General features: G+C 38.3%; 1 protein-coding gene across 4 annotated transcripts in view; it reads left to right on the top strand.

The window, feature by feature from the left end:
* The window catches only part of Csmd1 (CUB and Sushi multiple domains 1), a 1,843,561-nt gene that overhangs the window by 1,324,249 nt on the left and 501,481 nt on the right, over nucleotides 1–17,831 (top strand). For all 4 annotated transcript variants that reach the window (XM_045131039.1, XM_045131041.1, XM_045131040.1 and 1 more), the window contains one exon: nucleotides 16,306–16,430. In XM_045131039.1, coding sequence (XP_044986974.1) covers nucleotides 16,306–16,430 — 125 coding nt within the window. The remainder of the gene's footprint in view (nucleotides 1–16,305; nucleotides 16,431–17,831) is intronic.

Genomic DNA, 17,831 nt, shown 5'->3' with positions numbered 1-17,831 from the left:
TTTCTTTGCTTGATGTCTGATATTATTTGTTTTGCAATGTGGTTTGCCCATCTCAAGATAGTACCCTTGTCATGCTAACAGTGTATCAGTTGTTACTCTTATGGCACCTGTTATGTGACCTAGATAGCTTTGGTCAAGATGAAAGCGAGACAGTGTTATATCTACTTGCTTGGACTAGGTGCATTTGAGTCTTGACAGAATCTTCCTTAAGTGTGTAGCCTCCAAGTGTGTCTGAGAGTAGCCCTTGGAGGTCTGTACTGTTCAGTTTCAGAGTAGGTCTCTGTCTTCCCAATGTTGATCACTGCCTAGGATTTTGGGGTGAAATCAGCATGGTACCCTATGTGTCTTATGGCTGGATTAGGGTCTGGGCAAATCAAGTTTTCTAGACTGTAGGATGAGGATTTCTTGCTAATGTGGCAGCCTACTATTTCCAGTGATTTCTGGGCCAGATCCATATGAAGGGCATGGAGTTCAACTAAACTTGGTTGAGATTTTCCCAACCATTTCCATGCCTTTGGTGTATGATGGGCCCAACAACCCTGTAGGCCACAGTGGTGGTGCTACAGGACTAGATATTGGAGAGGGAGTTCCTCTGCTAGAAGTTCCAATACTACAAGGTTATTCTCTGCTAGTATGGCAGCTGCTGCCTGGTTGGAGAACTGTATACATGTGGCCGGGGGGTGAAGCTTTTATGAGCTTAGATGATCAAAGCATTACCCCCTGCCTAGCCTTTGATGTATGATCTCCCCAGAACCTGGTGGACCACACTGTTGGTCCTTGGAGAAAGGTTATAGCAGGCTATGGATCAGGAATTCAGCTCTAGTGTGGCTTCTCACTGCCCAGCACTTTCAGAGGTAGATATGTGAAGGGAAGGGATGAGAAATTCACCTAGGTTTGATTGCTCAGCCCTGCATGCCCACTCTAGCTGTACTTTGGTGCTTAGTCTTCCCAAGGACCTTGTGGGCTACAGTGTTTGTCATTCCTGACTTGGGCCTAGAGGGTATACAAAGCTGAAGGTAGGTAATACTGCTCTTCAATGGTGGCTCCTGGCAACAAGTACAGCATGTTCAGGACCAGGTACACACAGCTCACAGGGTCAGGATAAGGAACTCTCCGGGCATGAGTGCCAAGTCTTGACCACCTGCTGCCTGCACTTTGTTGCATAACCAACCAAAAGATCTTATAGGGCACAGTTTTGGCACTGTCTGACTGGTGCAAGAGAGGGTTGCCTGCTACAAACAGGGAATTCTGCTCTGGAATGGAGGCTTACAGCTCCCAGTTTCTAGTGCTTTCAGGACCCAGTACACAGAGGGGAGCAAGGGGCATGGAAGCCCACCTGGGCTTGTATGCCTAGCATTACTCCCTGCCTTGTGTCTAGGGGGGTTCTACCAGAGATACCTCCTCTGGGCACATTCAGTAGATTTTCCTCAGAAAAATTTAAGCTGTATCAAAATGCTTATAAAAATGACTATTGTCTTTCTAGGAAGTGCATAATTCAATAGCTTTAAATTCAGTACCATGAAGGTAGCGCCACCACCCATCTACAGAGCTCCCTTCATTTTGCAGTACTGAGCCTCTGTACTCGTGAGTCAATAATGCATCTAAAAGTGTTATTTTACTTTCTGACATTATGGATGTGAATATCATCACTACCTTGACAATTGGTCATACCATCTGCATTTCCTCTGTTGATGCTACTGTGAAAGTAACACTGGAAGACACTGTACTCCTGGTTCATGTTATCTATGAGTAGAGATTAGAAACAGATGATTATAGCTATTCCTTATGGCTTACACCTGAAAAATGCTGCTTTGTATCAAAAACAATTTGTTAGGTAATGCAAAAATCCCATCTTTAGATGCTTATTTTAGAGCATTTTTCTTGCCACCACTTTCATATGTCTGCAGAATTCAGGAGTAAAATGGGTGGCCAATATGATAACCACATGCAAAATTACTTCAATTCTTAGACTCCATGAAATAGTGTACTAGGAAAGATAACAAGGAAGTAATGATAAATGGTCAAAAAGCAACTTCTTGAGCTACAATCTCTGGAACAGTATGATGTAATGGTAATGGAGCCAGGACAATCCTATCTCTAGAAGCAATATTAAGAGTACTTTTGAGATTTCTATAATGTGACAATCGTGGTTAAGATTGCTTCAAGATCATAGCAGAAGGGTGCATGAGGAAGGTCCACTCATGGCTGACCTGCAGATATTGGACAGGAAGCCAACACAGGATACACATCAGTTCAACTCTTCATATTGGATTAGACCCTTTCCTACATACATGCATGCTCAATATGATGGCAAGTCCTTGGAAATAACCTGTTTATTCATATAATATTATTTTTGCATATGTGTATGTACATAAATGTATGTTCATGAGTACTCATACATATTCTGCATGAAGGCTAAATTTTCCGGCCCACCCTCCTACTTTCCCTGTTCTATCTTAAGATATGTTTGTTAGCTTGGCTGTCGTTGCAGTCAGTTTCTCCTTGCTGTGATGAACATCCAGCCAAGAGCAGCTTGTGGAAAGAAGGGGTTGTTTTTTGGATTACAGATGGTATGAGCAGAGGGTGGACAGCACCTCCTGGCCAATTTCAGAAGGACAATAGGAGCAAGAGAGTGTGCCAAACACTGGCAAGGGGAATCTGGTTATAACATTCATAAGCCTGCACCCAACAATATACCATCTCCAGGATGATCCAATTCAAGAATTCCCACCAGCAGGAGATCAAGCATTCGTAACACAAAAGTGAATGGGAGACACCTGAATCAAACCACCACATTCTGCACAGGACCACCATGAACTGATAACCATACATGATCTAAAGTCCAATGCATTCAGTCTAACTTTAAAAGTCCTCATAGTTTGTATCAATCCCAACGATCTTCAAACATTCCCATAGTCCAAGATCTTTTAACAGAGCTGTGATACCAAAAAACAAATAAAAGAAACATGATAGCACAGAATAAACATACACACTATAAAAGATAACACTGGGTATAACAAGGAAAAATTGAACCAGTACAATATTTAAAACAAACAGGGTAAACATCAAACTCTGGATCTCTAAATCTGACAACTCTAAAGAGTGACAAGTTTCCAAGTCCAATAATTATAACCAGTGACAAGTTTCTGGAGTCCAATTCCACCCCTCTAGCTAGGCTACTCACAGCCCCAGAAAACTTCATATGGTACCAGCAGCTCTCTTTTAGAGGCATCCCATAGTCCTGGCATCTCCACTGTGTCTTCACTGCAACCCACAGTTCATCCTCATGACTCCAACAGGCCTCCACACAGGTAATCCTAAAAGCCTGTTCAGCACTGCACCAGCCATTAAAAAAAAAAGAAAAAAAAAAAACCTTGAAAATTCAATGACTTCCATTTCTTGCATTTGTTATATTCCACAATACCATGTAGGCTATCAAGTTGTTAACCTAGGGGAAAATAAAGCAGACTTTGATGGACAGGACACTCCTTTAACATTTATGACTCTTACTTCAAAAGAGTTGACATATTTCTGCTGTTTCTAATGCAGACCGTCTAGCCCTATCTCAAAGGTTGTAATCTCCTAAACAATTGCAGATGAATGGGCAGCTGTTTCACACCAAGAAATCATTTCTTTCTGTGCCATATTCCATTGCTCACACTAGTCAATTTCTACATGATGAAAACCTATACAAGTTCTCAGGACATGGGTGTAACAGCAAGCCTCTCACACAAACTGGCAGCCCATGCCAAGCAAAGTTATTTCTCATCCTCATAAGCCACACCTTGTAATCCATAGTTCTTATTGCATTCAGATATTTAAACTCTGATCAGAATAGTCCATCAATCTGTACTTACAGCACTACAATATATTCCTTATGCCTAGGATTCAAATCTGTCCACAATCCTCCCATAAATCAGTTCCAAAAGGCCAAAAGACATGCCATCAGGCTCCTGTCAGCAATTATACAACTTCTCAGTACCAGTTTTTCTGCTGTAGTTCGTTCCTCCTTGCTGTGGGGAACATCCAACCAAGAGTAGCTTGTGGAAGGATGGGGTTTATTTTGGCTTAAAGACTTAATGAGGAACCTCCATGATGGCAGGGAAAAATGATGGCATGAGCAGAGAGAGACTGGACATCACCTCCTGGTCAACATCACGTGGACAACAGCGACAGAGGAGTTTGCCAAACACTGACAAGGGGAACCTGGCTATAACACCTATAAGCCTGACCCCCGATAATATACTTCCTCCTGGAGGCTCCAATTGCAAAATTGCCACCTGCTGGATATCTAGCATTCAGAACACATAAGTTTATGGTTGGTCCGTCCCAAGTAGTAAGAAATGAAAAATAGATCAGAGTATTGGAAGGCTTTGCACAGTGTAGATAGAAGCTTTGGGGTAAATATTTACAAATGACCTCTGTCTACTTTGAGTTGTTTGCTGATAAATCACAGATTGTAGTGCTAAATTTCAGGGTGAACAAACTCAGATCCAGATACCACATTGTCTTGAGCAGTAAACACATATGTTCTGATTTTTCCAGCTGTGGAGTAAGGCATGCACACTGCTTAAGCAATGATGTCATTCTCATTAACAAAAGCTGGGCATAAGTGGTTAAGAGGGTCTCCCATCATGCCTGCCACATATGGCCAGGTGTTAACAACCCTGATGTTGGTTGACAAGAAGAACCTGTATGTAGCTGAATTTCCCTGAAGGTGTCCTGTTAAGATATGGTTCTTTTATCACCTTGTGTTCCCAACTCTGTTCCCTTTCTCCTTACAGTCTCTTGATTTCTGACAAATGTCCATCAGTGTTTCCTCATATGGGTTGCCACTCTGAGATAGGGGGTCTCCCCTGGTTTCCTGATTCCTAGTAGGGACATATCAGAGGCTACTTCACTGGGCATTGTGTTCCTGTCAGGAAGGTGACCAAGCTGGCTTCTGCCTCTGACCTCTGGTAAAAGTTCAAATGAAGTGGGAGGAGGGCTTGCAGGAACACCACACCATTCTGGCAACCAACTTTTTTCCAAGCCCATAAATCTGTTGAGGACCTTCCCTGTACGAACCCCTCCTCTTCTGCTCATTACTGAATTGCCTAGAAATTTCTTATCTTTCTCTAGGACTCATAAGCCAGGAACATGAGGATTTTTATTTGCCCCTTTGCAGGATAATGATGTCCTCTTCTTTAGTAAACAGCAGGTTCTCATAAACTTAGAATATACTAGAAAGATTTAAATAACATTAACTAATAAGAAGCTTCTGAGAACTGGTCACAGGTTGAAACTGGTTGGTCACCTGCATCCTTTTAGCAGCACAACTATTGGTCACATCCTTGCACAGCTTACATTTTCATTGCTGATAGAATCTTTTGAGGACATTTAGCTCAAACTACCTAAAAAAATCACATGAAATATCTGCCTCTTTTCTACCCTCAGGCTGGAGAGGCACATCTACTCTCAAATGTGTTTTTAGTAGTGCCAAATTACACTGGCGGCTCGAGGAGATGATATAGAAGTCATCACCATAAAAAGAAAAAAAAAATGACCCAGAAATGACTTATGTGCAGAAATCAAAAGGGTCATAAAGGCATTCCAATATATACAGCAGCACACATTTGTCTTGTAGATGGTAGAAGACAGCCTTTTCTGGAATGCTGAGCAAGTCTTCCTAGCACTTGGCCTATTTGCTTGACCCGGTTATTGGAGACACCCTTATTCTTATTGATCAGAACTGAATCCTTCAGTTACTGGGAACTTTTCAGTATGTCTTGTCCCTGTCTTGGTGGCAGGTCTCACTTTTTGAAGAATCCTGAGGTGATTTGCAGTAATGTGTGAAATAATGTGAGAGATCACAAGGATGCAATTGTCTCCTCGAGAAGGACAAGGGCAGTCTAAGTCTGTGCTGGGCTTTGCTCCACAAAATATCAGTTTAGAGGCTCTTGCACTCTTCTATGGATGCCTGTATTCATCACACAGGTAGTCCTAGCCTAGAGATGTGCTGGGGATACAGAAGCAGCTTATTTTTTTTATTCGTTTTTATTTATTTAGTTGAGAGTGACAGACAGAGAGAAAGAGGCAGAGAGAGAGAAAGAGAATGGGAACACCAGGGCCTCCAGCCACTGCAAACGAACTTCAGATGCATGTGCCCCCTTGTTCTTATGCATCTGGCTAATGTGGGTCCTGGGGAAATCGAGTCTCAAACCAGGGTCCTTACACTTCACAGGCAAGCACTTAGCTGCTCAGTCATCTCTGCAGCCCAGAAGCTGCTTATTTTAAGAGGCTGGACATAGAGAAGTTACCAGGTTCTTGCACTCATTTTGGCTCTTGGTTCTGTCAAGCCTAGAGACCCTTTTCTTTGCCCTCCCAACCTTTTATACTTTATTGCTCAAGATTAATATTTTTCAAACTAGTTCTGCTATGGGCAGACGTTATATGAGACTCAATATGAGAGAAAAGAGGAGGAGTGTAGGGAAGATGTGACCAAATGATTATGTCTAAGAGAAAGGAAACAACTACAGATCCCGTGAGCTGAAGGCTCAGCCCCTTCACTGGACATTCTGACCATAGATCGTAGTTACACGAAATTTTCTAACAAACTATAGCTCTGATGACAGTGGGAATTATCTCTGTTGGTTTGTCATCAAAAATAGGGCACAGATATTTAATAAAACAAATATGTACACATGAATCTTTCAAAGCCTAACCCAAAATTTGGTTTCTGACAGCGACATTTTCTAACCTTTTTACTAAGGGCAAATCAATTTTTTTTTCTTATTAACATTCCCATAACAATTGATACTTATTTGATTTATAGTCCAATATCTTCTTAATGAAGGACTTTATACCATCACGAGCTATCAGAGTGTTCTAAGGGATGATGGAATCTCACATGAGGATGGCCATCCAACCATCCATCATTGTCAGTGTTGGCAGGGGATAATGAAGGACAAGATGGGGTATCATGTGAGTTCGGTGGCTTCCACTGTGTGGTAGTCCACTCTTACTTACAGTCTCACACCAAGACCATAAGGAGGCCCACTCTGCCTAGTTATTCATGAGCACGTGTTTATTCTGGGCATGGGGTGTGCCAGGCTTGGTTAGGGTACTGGTGGTGCTTTTATGTGTAGGGTGAGGGGGAGATAAAGTGCTTTAAGGATGTTGAAGAATGTGAGACATGTTCGTCACTGGTTCCCTCCCTCATTCTTTTCTTGGATAAAATGTTATTTCTCTTTTCCTAGAAAATCATCCTCAATATCTTCCAAATATAGGTTTCAGGAAAGTGTTTAGCCTGTTCAGAAAGGCATAGCTAAATCTAATTGTAAAAGAAAACATTTTTAATAATAAAAATTGAGGAAAAGAGAATGAACAACAACAAAAAAAAAATAGGTGAGGGACAGAAGAGAAGAGAGAGATGGAGATAGCAAATGCAGGAGAGACCCATTTGGCAGAACTGAATTATTTCCCAAGTCAACAAAATCTGGTATAGGAAGTTGCATTATAGGACCATATACTCAGAAATGTGGAATATAAACATGTGTGGGATACTAATTAATAATTTAATTATCCCCATATTACATGTTAAACTTGGGAAATTTTCAGTCAGTTGAACTTAAAGTATCACATTGGCCTTTTGCTCCCTTTTTTCCCCCTTTTTTTGGTTTTTCAAGGTAGGGTTTTTTCAAGCCCAAGCAGGCCTGGAATTCCTGGAATTCACTATGTAGTCCCAGGATGGCCTTAAATTCATGGCAGTTCTCCTATTTTGATCTTCTCAGTGCTGGGACTAGAGACATGTACCACTGATGCAGGATTTGGGGTTCAAGAGAGGTCTGCCAGGATTTTTAAACCCCAAGCTTTGGGTTCTGTCCTACCTTTAATAAAGAAGTATTAAAGAAGGACTCAAGAATGATAAATTAAGAATCATTAAGTTTATATTTGGGAAATAAATAAATAAATAAGAAAAGACTGAGGAAGGGCCATAAGCACTTGGAGGATAAAATGATATGCATATGTAGGGAGACTTAGAGCACACATTGCATCTCCATGTATTTTCCTGTGGAAGAAAGTTAAAAGGATAAATGGTGAGGCTCAAAAAGAACAAGAGGGAAAATATCAAAGCAGAGACCAAGAAATTCAGAGGATAAATGACTAATGAAGAGAGTTACACTAATGGTTACCCCAAGTTTAAACTGTTTTGTAACTGACACCTGAGCTGTGCATTTGGATTTATCAGCCTGCCATCTGAACACATGCAATGCCAACATATCAGTGCTTAGGGTGTGTAGTGGTTTGATTCAGGTGTCCCCCATAAACTTAGATGTTCTTCATCTAGGTTCCCAGCTGAATATATTTGGGAATCAAAGCTTCCTTGAGGAAGTGTATTGTTGGGGATGGGCTTATAGCCAGTTTCTCCTTGCCTGTGTTTGGCACACTCTCCTATTATGTTGGCCAGGGGGTGATTTTCACCCTCTGCTCACGTCATCATTTTTGCCTGCCATCATAGAGCTTCCCCTCAAGTCTGTAAACCAAAATAAACCCCCATTTTCCCCCAAAGCTACATTTGGTCGGTTTATTTCTGTTAGCAATGTGATCCTGATTACAACAGTAATTTTGGTACCCAGAATGGAGTCAGTTGCTGCTAGACAACTGTCTGTGTGGCTTTGCTCTTTTGGAATTGATTTTCAAAAAGAACGTTGAAAGATTTGAAATCTTTTCCTAAGAGACACCTTACAGTGTTGTGAGTACAGCTTGGTGGACTATTCTGGTGAGACTTGAAAACCTGAATGCAGTAAGAACTATGGATTGTGAGGTATGGCTGATGAAGATGAGAAAGAGCTTTTCTTGGACTGGGCTAGAAGAAGTTTGTGGGAGAGGCTTGCTTTTATTCTCATATCCTAAGAACTTGTGCAGGGTTGTAGTGTGAAGAAACAGACTGTTGTGAGCAGAAGCATATGGCACAGAAAAAAAATAAAATATTTGGACCAAATCTTCTGCCCATTCAGCTGCAATTGTATGAGAGATTACAACCATTGAGATTGGGCTAACTGCCATGTGATAGAAAAATGCAGTCTTTTGAAAGAGCTTGAATGCTGAAGGAGTGCCCTGTTCTTCAAAGTCTGTTTTTTTTCCTCCCTGTATTAACATATTGGCACCCAACCTGGTGTTATGTAGTATAGATATTCAGGAAATAGAGGGTCATTGAATTTGCAACATAGTCTTGTGTTTTGGAAATGGCCATGAGCAGTGTGAAGCACTGATATCTATTTCTATCAATAATTTATATTGCTATCAATCATATTTTCCTTATCTGCTATCATCATCTATCTATCATTATTGATTATCTCTCTACTCATATAATCTATTTTTTAAGTTATATATGACCTAGATATATGTAAATTTGTCATCCATGTATCAATCATATATATTATCTAATTTATCAATTTACCTATCTTTCACATAACTATAAGTTACCTACTAATAACTATAATTTATCATTTGTTTATCATCTATCTACCTATCATCTATCATCTACTTTCCTATTATCTTTCTCTATCGTTCACCTAGATATCATCAGTGATCTTCCATATATCTCTATGTCATTTATTATCTTTCTTCTTATATGACAATTATTCATTTAGGGATCATGGATGTGGGTGGACAGATGATAACTTCCAATATCCTAAGGTGCAGGAGAATAACTATTATTGAAAACAATTAACTTTTAAAGTATCTAGTAGAGAGTATTTTCAATGTTTTCCACACACAAAAAATTGCTAAATATCTAAGGTGATGGATGGATATGCCAGTGACTCAGATATGGTCATTATGTGCTGCAAACATGTACATAATAAATATGGATAATCATTAAGTCAATCAGCAGTGAAAATAAATTTAAAATACAAGTATATATGGATATTTGCTTCTACAGATTTAATAGATGGAAGGTAGCCTATAGAAAGAAGTGGTTATCACTGTCCATTCCCTCCTGGTAGACAGTGCAAAACTGATCATAGTTAAACCAGTATTTATCTTATCATGAACACTAGATCAATTGTTAAGTCACCTCAGTATTTTTCCAAAATTATCATTATATTTTTAATAACTCTATAAATTACCATTCTATAGAAAATCAGTACTTAGAAATTGTTCATTGTAGCTTGACTGTATCCAGAAATAGTTTCTTCAGCTCAAAGATTCTTCCCACAATGCTAGGTAGCATTAAATATCTAGTGATGAGTGGAATATCTCCAGGAATCTAAAGGAAGAATGAATTTTTCAGAAACATAAAGAATGAAGAAAACATTTTTTTTGTACTACATCTTATTTAAAATACAGACTCCTGCTGCTTTCATTGTTTAGCTTAAATTCTGTCATATAGGTATTTTTAATGTAAAATGTATTTTGAACACAATCATTTTCCTGGTAGTTCCTCACTACCAATAGTTCTCTAAATTATGCAACATTCTAAGGTGAATATATATATATATATATATATAAATGTTCTATCTAATAGTCTCAAACATAGTTTTCATAAATCAATGAAAACTTAGTTTTACTATGTGTTTGGAGTAAAAAACACCCATGGTTTTCAAAGGGAACTGATCCATTAGCTAGATTAAAAAAAAAAAAAAAAAAGCAAAAGCTCAATTAATAAGTGAGAAATTTGGTCATTTCCATTTCTACCTTATGGAAATTCATTATGGAGAATAGACCAGGCCTCAACTCTGTTTTTTGAAAGACTTTTCCATAGGGCTCCGTTTTCCAACCTGTTATAAAATGAGTTGGCCATTGTTAATAGTTGTGATGCTTTAACATTTAGAAAGCTCTAGTAATCACTGAAACTATTTCCAGTCAGCTGTGTCCAGGATCTATAACAGTAAAAAAAAAAAAAAGGAAAAGAAAAGGATAGTGTTTTTCCCAAAATGTATAAAAATTGAACTTCCTCGGTGTTTTACATGAAGGTTGCTTATCCTAGGGAGATTGTGCTACCTTGCTACATGGGTTCATTTTTTAAAAATATTTTTAGGGCTGGAGAGATGGCTTGGTGGTTAAGCGCTTGCCTGCGAAGCCTAAGGACCCCGGTTCGAGGCTCAGTTCCCCACGTCCCACGTTAGACAGATGCACAAGGGGGCGCACACGTCTGGAGTTCGTTTGCAGTGGTTGGAAGCCCTGGAGTGCCCATTCTCTCTCTCTCCCTCTATCTGTCTTTCTCTCTGTGTCTGTCACTCTCAAATAAATAAATAAAAAAAAATTATTTACTTATGAGAGGCAGAGAGGGGAGGATTAGAGGCCCCAGGGACTCTTAGCACTGCAAACAAACTCCCAATGCTTGCACTGCTTGGTGCTTCTGGCTTTACATGCATGCTAGAGAATTGAACATAGGCCATCAGGCTTTGCAATCACCTTTAACTCCTGAGCCATCTCCCCAGCCTACTTCCACCTTTTTCTACATGTGTTACTGGTAGTATCTCTTAAATTTTGGAGGACAAGTCCATGGCTGCTCAAAATGAGATTAGTCACAATGGTATTGTTTTATTTTTGAATTGGCAATCAAAAACTGTATAGAATTATGATATATTATATGTGGAATACATACAAACTATAGAATGGCTGAATCAAAGTAGCTTAGATATCTAAAATTTTACATGTTCATGACATTTTGTGATGAGGACATTTAAAATCTGTATCAGCAATTTTCAAACTAACAATAATGTATTAGTTACAGTCACTCAGCTAAAAACTCTCTGGAAGATTTCTCTGTGCTTTGGATAAATGTTCCCACTCCCTGTTATTTCTCCAGCCCCAGTGATTAAACTCAACTCTGTTCATGTGGGTTCTAGTTGGACATTTCCCACATTTAGGTAGGGTGGACAGCCTTGGTGTTTCTGCAGCTTGGCTCATTTCATTTAACACAATGGCGTCAAGGTTGATCCACATTGTTACAAGTGACTGGATTTCCCTTCACTTTTTCAAGCTTTACAATGCTTTGTTTTGTGCATATCCTGCTTTTCCTTATTCATTCACCTGTTGGTGGACACTCAGTTATATATCTTGGCTCTGCTGTGCTAAAATGCAATCAATATAGTAATACAGACCTATCATTCTGGCATATTGACTTCTTCCCTTTAGATCTCCATGTACAGATTACTGGGTCACATAGAAGGTCTAAAGCATTCATACAATTTTCCAGAATGGTTTATGCTACTTTATACCCCAGACAACAGTGTGCAAGACTTCTCTGAATTCTCTATCCTCACTAGTGCTTTCCTCTTTTCTTTTGGTAATAGCCATTCCTTGACTCGATGTTATCATTCTGCAGTTGTGATTAGGATTTCCTTGAGGGTTAGTAAGGCCAAACATCTTTTGATATGTCTTCTTTTAAGAAAAGTCTATTTATGTTGGTTGTCTATTTTAAATGAATCATTTGTTTCCCTATTGAGTTGTTGGGTTCATCCTTGTATATTTTAGGTATAACTCAACAGACCTCTTATTCTCAGACACTTTTCATGTTCCATCAGTTGTCTGTCCACTCAGTTGACATTTGTTTTTCTGTGCTGAACATGTTTGGTTTGATTCATACTCATTTATCTATTTTTCTTTTTTGTTTCCAGTGCTTCAGGGGTTTCAGGTTCTCAATTTTTTTTTTTTTATGAAACAGAATATAGTTCAATGAGAATACCTAAAGATTAGTCAGCATATGAAGAAAAAGCATACATGAAAGGCATACAGTTTTTGTAGGAACAGAATTCACTTCACAATAATAAAACTACCTGTATATTTATAATAGCTGGCTTTCTAATTGCACAACCTTCGAGGTCATATGTCCGAATGAGCATCAGATGTTTAGAGGATCATAAAAGATTTTGCTATTCTCCTAAACCCCAGCTTGCCTTTCTCCTGTATGAGTCACATCATTCTGTTTATTTCCTTCTCAGCTCTTATGACACTTTTATGTCTTTTGTGTTCAGTATTGCTTTTTTTTCCTTCCTTAACTATTATGCTATCTCCATGACACTGTGACATACAGGCTTTGATGTCTGATTCATTTCTGCATATGTGGTGCCTAGAGTGAGGCAGGATAAACTTCTAATGCAAATGTTCTAAAAGAATGATGAAAAATAATACTCAAACTAAAACTTAACAGGAAGAAACTGAAGATCAAAATCCAAAAATAGTTGTATTGATCACTGTAGTCAGTAGTTTATATAAAGATGGTTGATCACAAATTATATGGGGATATCTATGAATTATAGCTGCCTTCAGTAACTGCTTGACAATGAAGCAGAGAATTACATTTTGTTGCTATCTATTTTTAACCATTTTTTTAAAAATTATTTATTTATTTATTTGAGAGTGACAGACAGAGAAAGAAAGAGGCAGATAGAGAGAGAGGGAGAATGGGTGCTCCAGGGCCTCCGGCCACTGCCAATGAACTCCAGATGTGTGTGGCCCCTTGTGCATCTAGATAATGTGGGTCCTAGGGAATTGAACCTTATACTGGCGTCTTTAGGCTTCACGGGCAAGTGTGTAACTGCTAAGCCATCTCTCCAGCCCATTGCTACCTATTTTTAACATAAAAAATAACACACACTTTGTATTTGAAGTAACATTTTTTTAAATTTTTCTTTCAAAATTCATACTCTCAAAGTCTAGTAGCTTTTGGTATTGATACCTAATTGGCTTCTTATACATGGAAACCTATAAAATTCTGTGTTCTTCGCATTGTCTTAACAGGTAAACAACTTTTTAAACTTAAATTTTATTAAGCTGAGAAGTACCTTTTCAAATGGGACTTTAGACAGGAAACGTATTTGACTTTCCTTAACTTAGAATTTTTCAAATTAAATTTACTCTGAATTAATGTTTGTGGTTTTCTTCAGATTACTTATTTTTTTTAAACAAATAACAACTTTGATTCCCATGTCATTCCATTTACTTCTTTTCAATAAATTAAAATTAACTCTGCAAAGGTTATTTGCAATTAGCTATTATGTGATTCATTTTTTAGACTAATTTTTTTATTTTGATAATGCATATTCCAGTGCCACATTTCACAGTACCGTATGTGATTATCCAGAATTTAAATAGCTCCTTGATTTCAAAGTTCTGTCTTTTGTGTCTGAGGAGGATAGCTCAAAGCTTCTTTCAAACCATTAAGAAATGGTTAGAATTCCAGTCAGTACTTAGGGCCACCTGTAATTGAATCTCAAAGATCATGTGATCCATTTTTTTTTTGTAGCATTTTTTCTACTTGTCTATATATATAAGAGATACTTAGAATAATATTCATCAACATTTAATGATTTTGTATACACAACTACCCCAGAAAGAAGATCCATAGGTGTGAGCCAGACAGGTTTTCCTGTTTTAGTTATAGTTATCCATATATCAGCCACAAGGCATAATTTTTATTCTTTTGTAATTTTTCTTTATCTTTTATTTAATATTAACATTATTCATTCACATGGAGGACTGTTTTTTTCCCCTTCCATATTCCCTTTTGTATGCCTATTTCTTCAATATTTACCCCAGGGCTGGTCAAACAGAAAATATGCACCTTCCTATAGCAGTCATACCAGGTAGTGAAATATCCCTACTACTTGCCCAGTGCTACATGTGTACATGAGGTCAGGAAGATGTAATTAGTGTGCTCAGACCTGAGGATGCCTGTCACACCTCCTCGGGCACCTGTCCAAGTGTTATTGCATGACAAGTTTCATTTCTGTTTACAGCTTTAAGGCAACTTGTTTGCAGATGCAACTCTGGAGCCAAAACAGTTTTTAATTCCATTCTAGACTGGATGGATTGCTAGCTCTTAAAATAAATTCTTTCCCTGTAAGATGTAGTTTTGAAATATAATATTGCTGGCCTTCTTTTTTTGTGACAGAAACAGGCATCCTTTGAAGATATATTTTTTGTAACTTGGACTCTTTCAATCCTTACTTCCATAAGATATTCACTAATATGGAATGATGTTTAATTTTGTTGTTTTGGGGGTGTAAAATCCCCTCATACACATGCTTTTCTATAAATATACTACTTCATGAGGTTATTTTTACTGTGTCCTTTGTTTTCAAGGTGCTATGAGATTCACAAACATGAAAATCTGTTGTAGAGCATTTATGGTCATCATCAGTTTCACAGCAAGTTTGAGACCAGCATGGGCCACATGGGACTTGGTATCTCAAGGAAATAAAAGAACAACAATGTCCCAACCATAATCTTCTATGTATTGCTACATCCACCCTACTGTTATTACCCACTAACTATGTAGAAAACACTATATGCATTTCTTATTTTAAGAATACTTCTGTGGACTGGAGTGATTGCTTAGTGGTTAAGGTGCTTGCCTGTGAAGCTTATGGACCCAGGTTCAATTTCCCAGTACCCATACAAAGCTAGATGCACAAAGCGGTACACTCACCTGAAGTTCAAGTTTGTTTGCACTGGCCAGCAGCTCTGACATACACTCCCTCCCCTTTATCTGTCTCTCTCAAGTAAATAAGTAAATTACATATTTTAAAAAAAAAAGAATAATTCTGTGCTGTCAAGAGCACAACAGCCATGTCATATCTGGAAGAAAACCCTCCACAACACTCTTCCCTGTCCTCTGGCTCTTAAATTCTTTCTGTCTGTTTTTTGCAGTGTTCCTTGAACATTGCTGGATGTGATGGGGATGTTTCATTTAGCCAGAGCATTCCACAGTCACTTATTCTCAGCACTTTGACTAGTTTTTGTTCCTTTCTCTTGCATTTATGACCTCACAGTGGTCTCACTTATCTGCTTAAAACTGGCCAAAGTGGTTTGCATAAAACCAGTCCCATCAAGATTCTATTATAAGGGCTAGAGAGATGGTTAAACAGTTAAATACTCTTGCTTGCAAAGCCTGATGTCCTGTGTTTGATTTCACAGTACCCATGTGAAGCCAGGTGTACAAAGTAGTACATGCATCTTGAGATCTTGAGTTCAGTAGCAGAAGGCCTTGGTGTGCCCATACTTACATTCTCTGTGCTGCACCCTCTCCTTCTCAAATAAATTAAAAAAAAAAAAAAACACAGAATTCTATCATGGATAATGGTGGAGGGAAAACCAAGATGTCAAAGTAGAAGAGGAGCTAGTTAGGAAAAAAAAGTGGGGGTAAATGGAAGGTTACAGAGGAGGGGGAAAAGAGAAGGCAGCAGAAAAAGATTTTGATCAATATGTACTTATGTGTGAAAATTGTCAATAAAAATTTCAAAAATAAACAAAATTAAAGATTTCTATAGGTAATGTAGATTTTTTTTATATATATGTTTTGTGATTGCCTAGGGTTGGTGCGAATGTTCAGTTCTCCTGCGAGGATAATTATGTGCTTCAGGGATCCAAGGCCATCACGTGCCAGAGAGTTACTGAGACCCTTGCAGCGTGGAGTGACCACAGGCCCATCTGCCGAGGTAAGGTGACCAATAGATGTGACCCATCGCCTCATTCTCAGCAACCAGATGTTCTTCCCTTAGATGTGGTTAGGGTTTGAGTGTGACCTTCATCTGGAGAAAGAGGACTTGATGGTCATGTGTTCTCATAATAATATGGGTAAGAAGAAACATCTCTTCAGGTTCACTAGGAGGTACATTTCTCCAACAAGATTAACCTGTTCATATTTCCAGAAAGTTATGCATGAATATTATTATTCAAACTCATGTACAAATATCAACATAATTTGGTATCCATCCCTATAATCATGCATTATGCATAAGTGCAAATGTATGATGCATAACCAGATTCACTTGAAAGTTTCATTCACCTAGAAAATGTAGAAATTCTGATCTTTCAGTTGCAGCAAGCTTTAACATTGGGGTTTGGATTATGAGTTATAAAGAGTTTGGTAGTATGACCCACATCAATATTTTATTAGTAAACTATCTTAAGGTAGCTGCTGAACTAGTTAATAGAACAAGAAAGTAACTATCATCTCTGTCAAGACCATCTTCACATGAAATAAGTGAAATCAAAGTATTGATTTCTCACTTATTTTAAACATATATATTAATACTACCAGAATATTAGAAGCCATGCAAAAATTAACACAAAGAATATTTTAATTGTTTTAATATGGAAAATCTTAATAAAATTTAAAGGAGACTGTGTTTGACAATTACCTTCTTTGCATCTGCTTCATAAAATAACCTATGCAAACTGTTAGTTTTTAAGGAAAAACATAGCAATAAGTGGACCAAGGAATAAGGGTAGTGGGGAGAGCATTCATAATAGTTTATCCACTTAGTAGTATTTAAAACAAATGGCTGTTTTAAAAAGTATAGAATAGGGCTGGAGAGGTGGCTTAGCGGTTAAGCGCTTGCCTGAGAAGCCTAAGGACCCCAATTCGAGGCTCGGTTCCCCAGGTCCCACGTTAGCCAGATGCACAAGGGGGTGCATGCGTCTGGAGTTCGTTTGCAGAGGCTGGAAGCCCTGGCGCACCCATTCTCTCTCTTTCCCTCTATCTGTCTTTCTCTCTGTGTCTGTCACTCTCAAATAAATAAATAATTTTTAAAAAAAAGTATAGAATACAACATAGTCAGAGTGAGTTATACCTTGTAGGATGAAATGGTGTATAAATTTATTTAATCTAAAGGTAAAGTTCCACATGGTGGTATTTACTTTATGGAGTCTCTTTCTTATACCACTTACAGCTTGTGACATGTGATATGCCTGGCTTTCAAGCAGTAATTCTGCCTCTGGTGCTGAGCAGGTGTGGTCTCTGTAAACCTTCATAGAGAATAATCAATGTCTGTTCAGTTAATAAGGCTATATATTTCTTCTTTCTGTCATTATATATAAGTAAGATTAATGAAATT

Source organism: Jaculus jaculus, chromosome 12 (genome assembly GCF_020740685.1).
Source record: "Jaculus jaculus isolate mJacJac1 chromosome 12, mJacJac1.mat.Y.cur, whole genome shotgun sequence".
Classification (NCBI taxonomy): Eukaryota; Metazoa; Chordata; class Mammalia; order Rodentia; family Dipodidae; genus Jaculus; species Jaculus jaculus.
The sequence above is the reverse complement of the archived record's forward strand: the minus strand, read 5'-3'. Positions and strand labels throughout refer to the sequence as shown.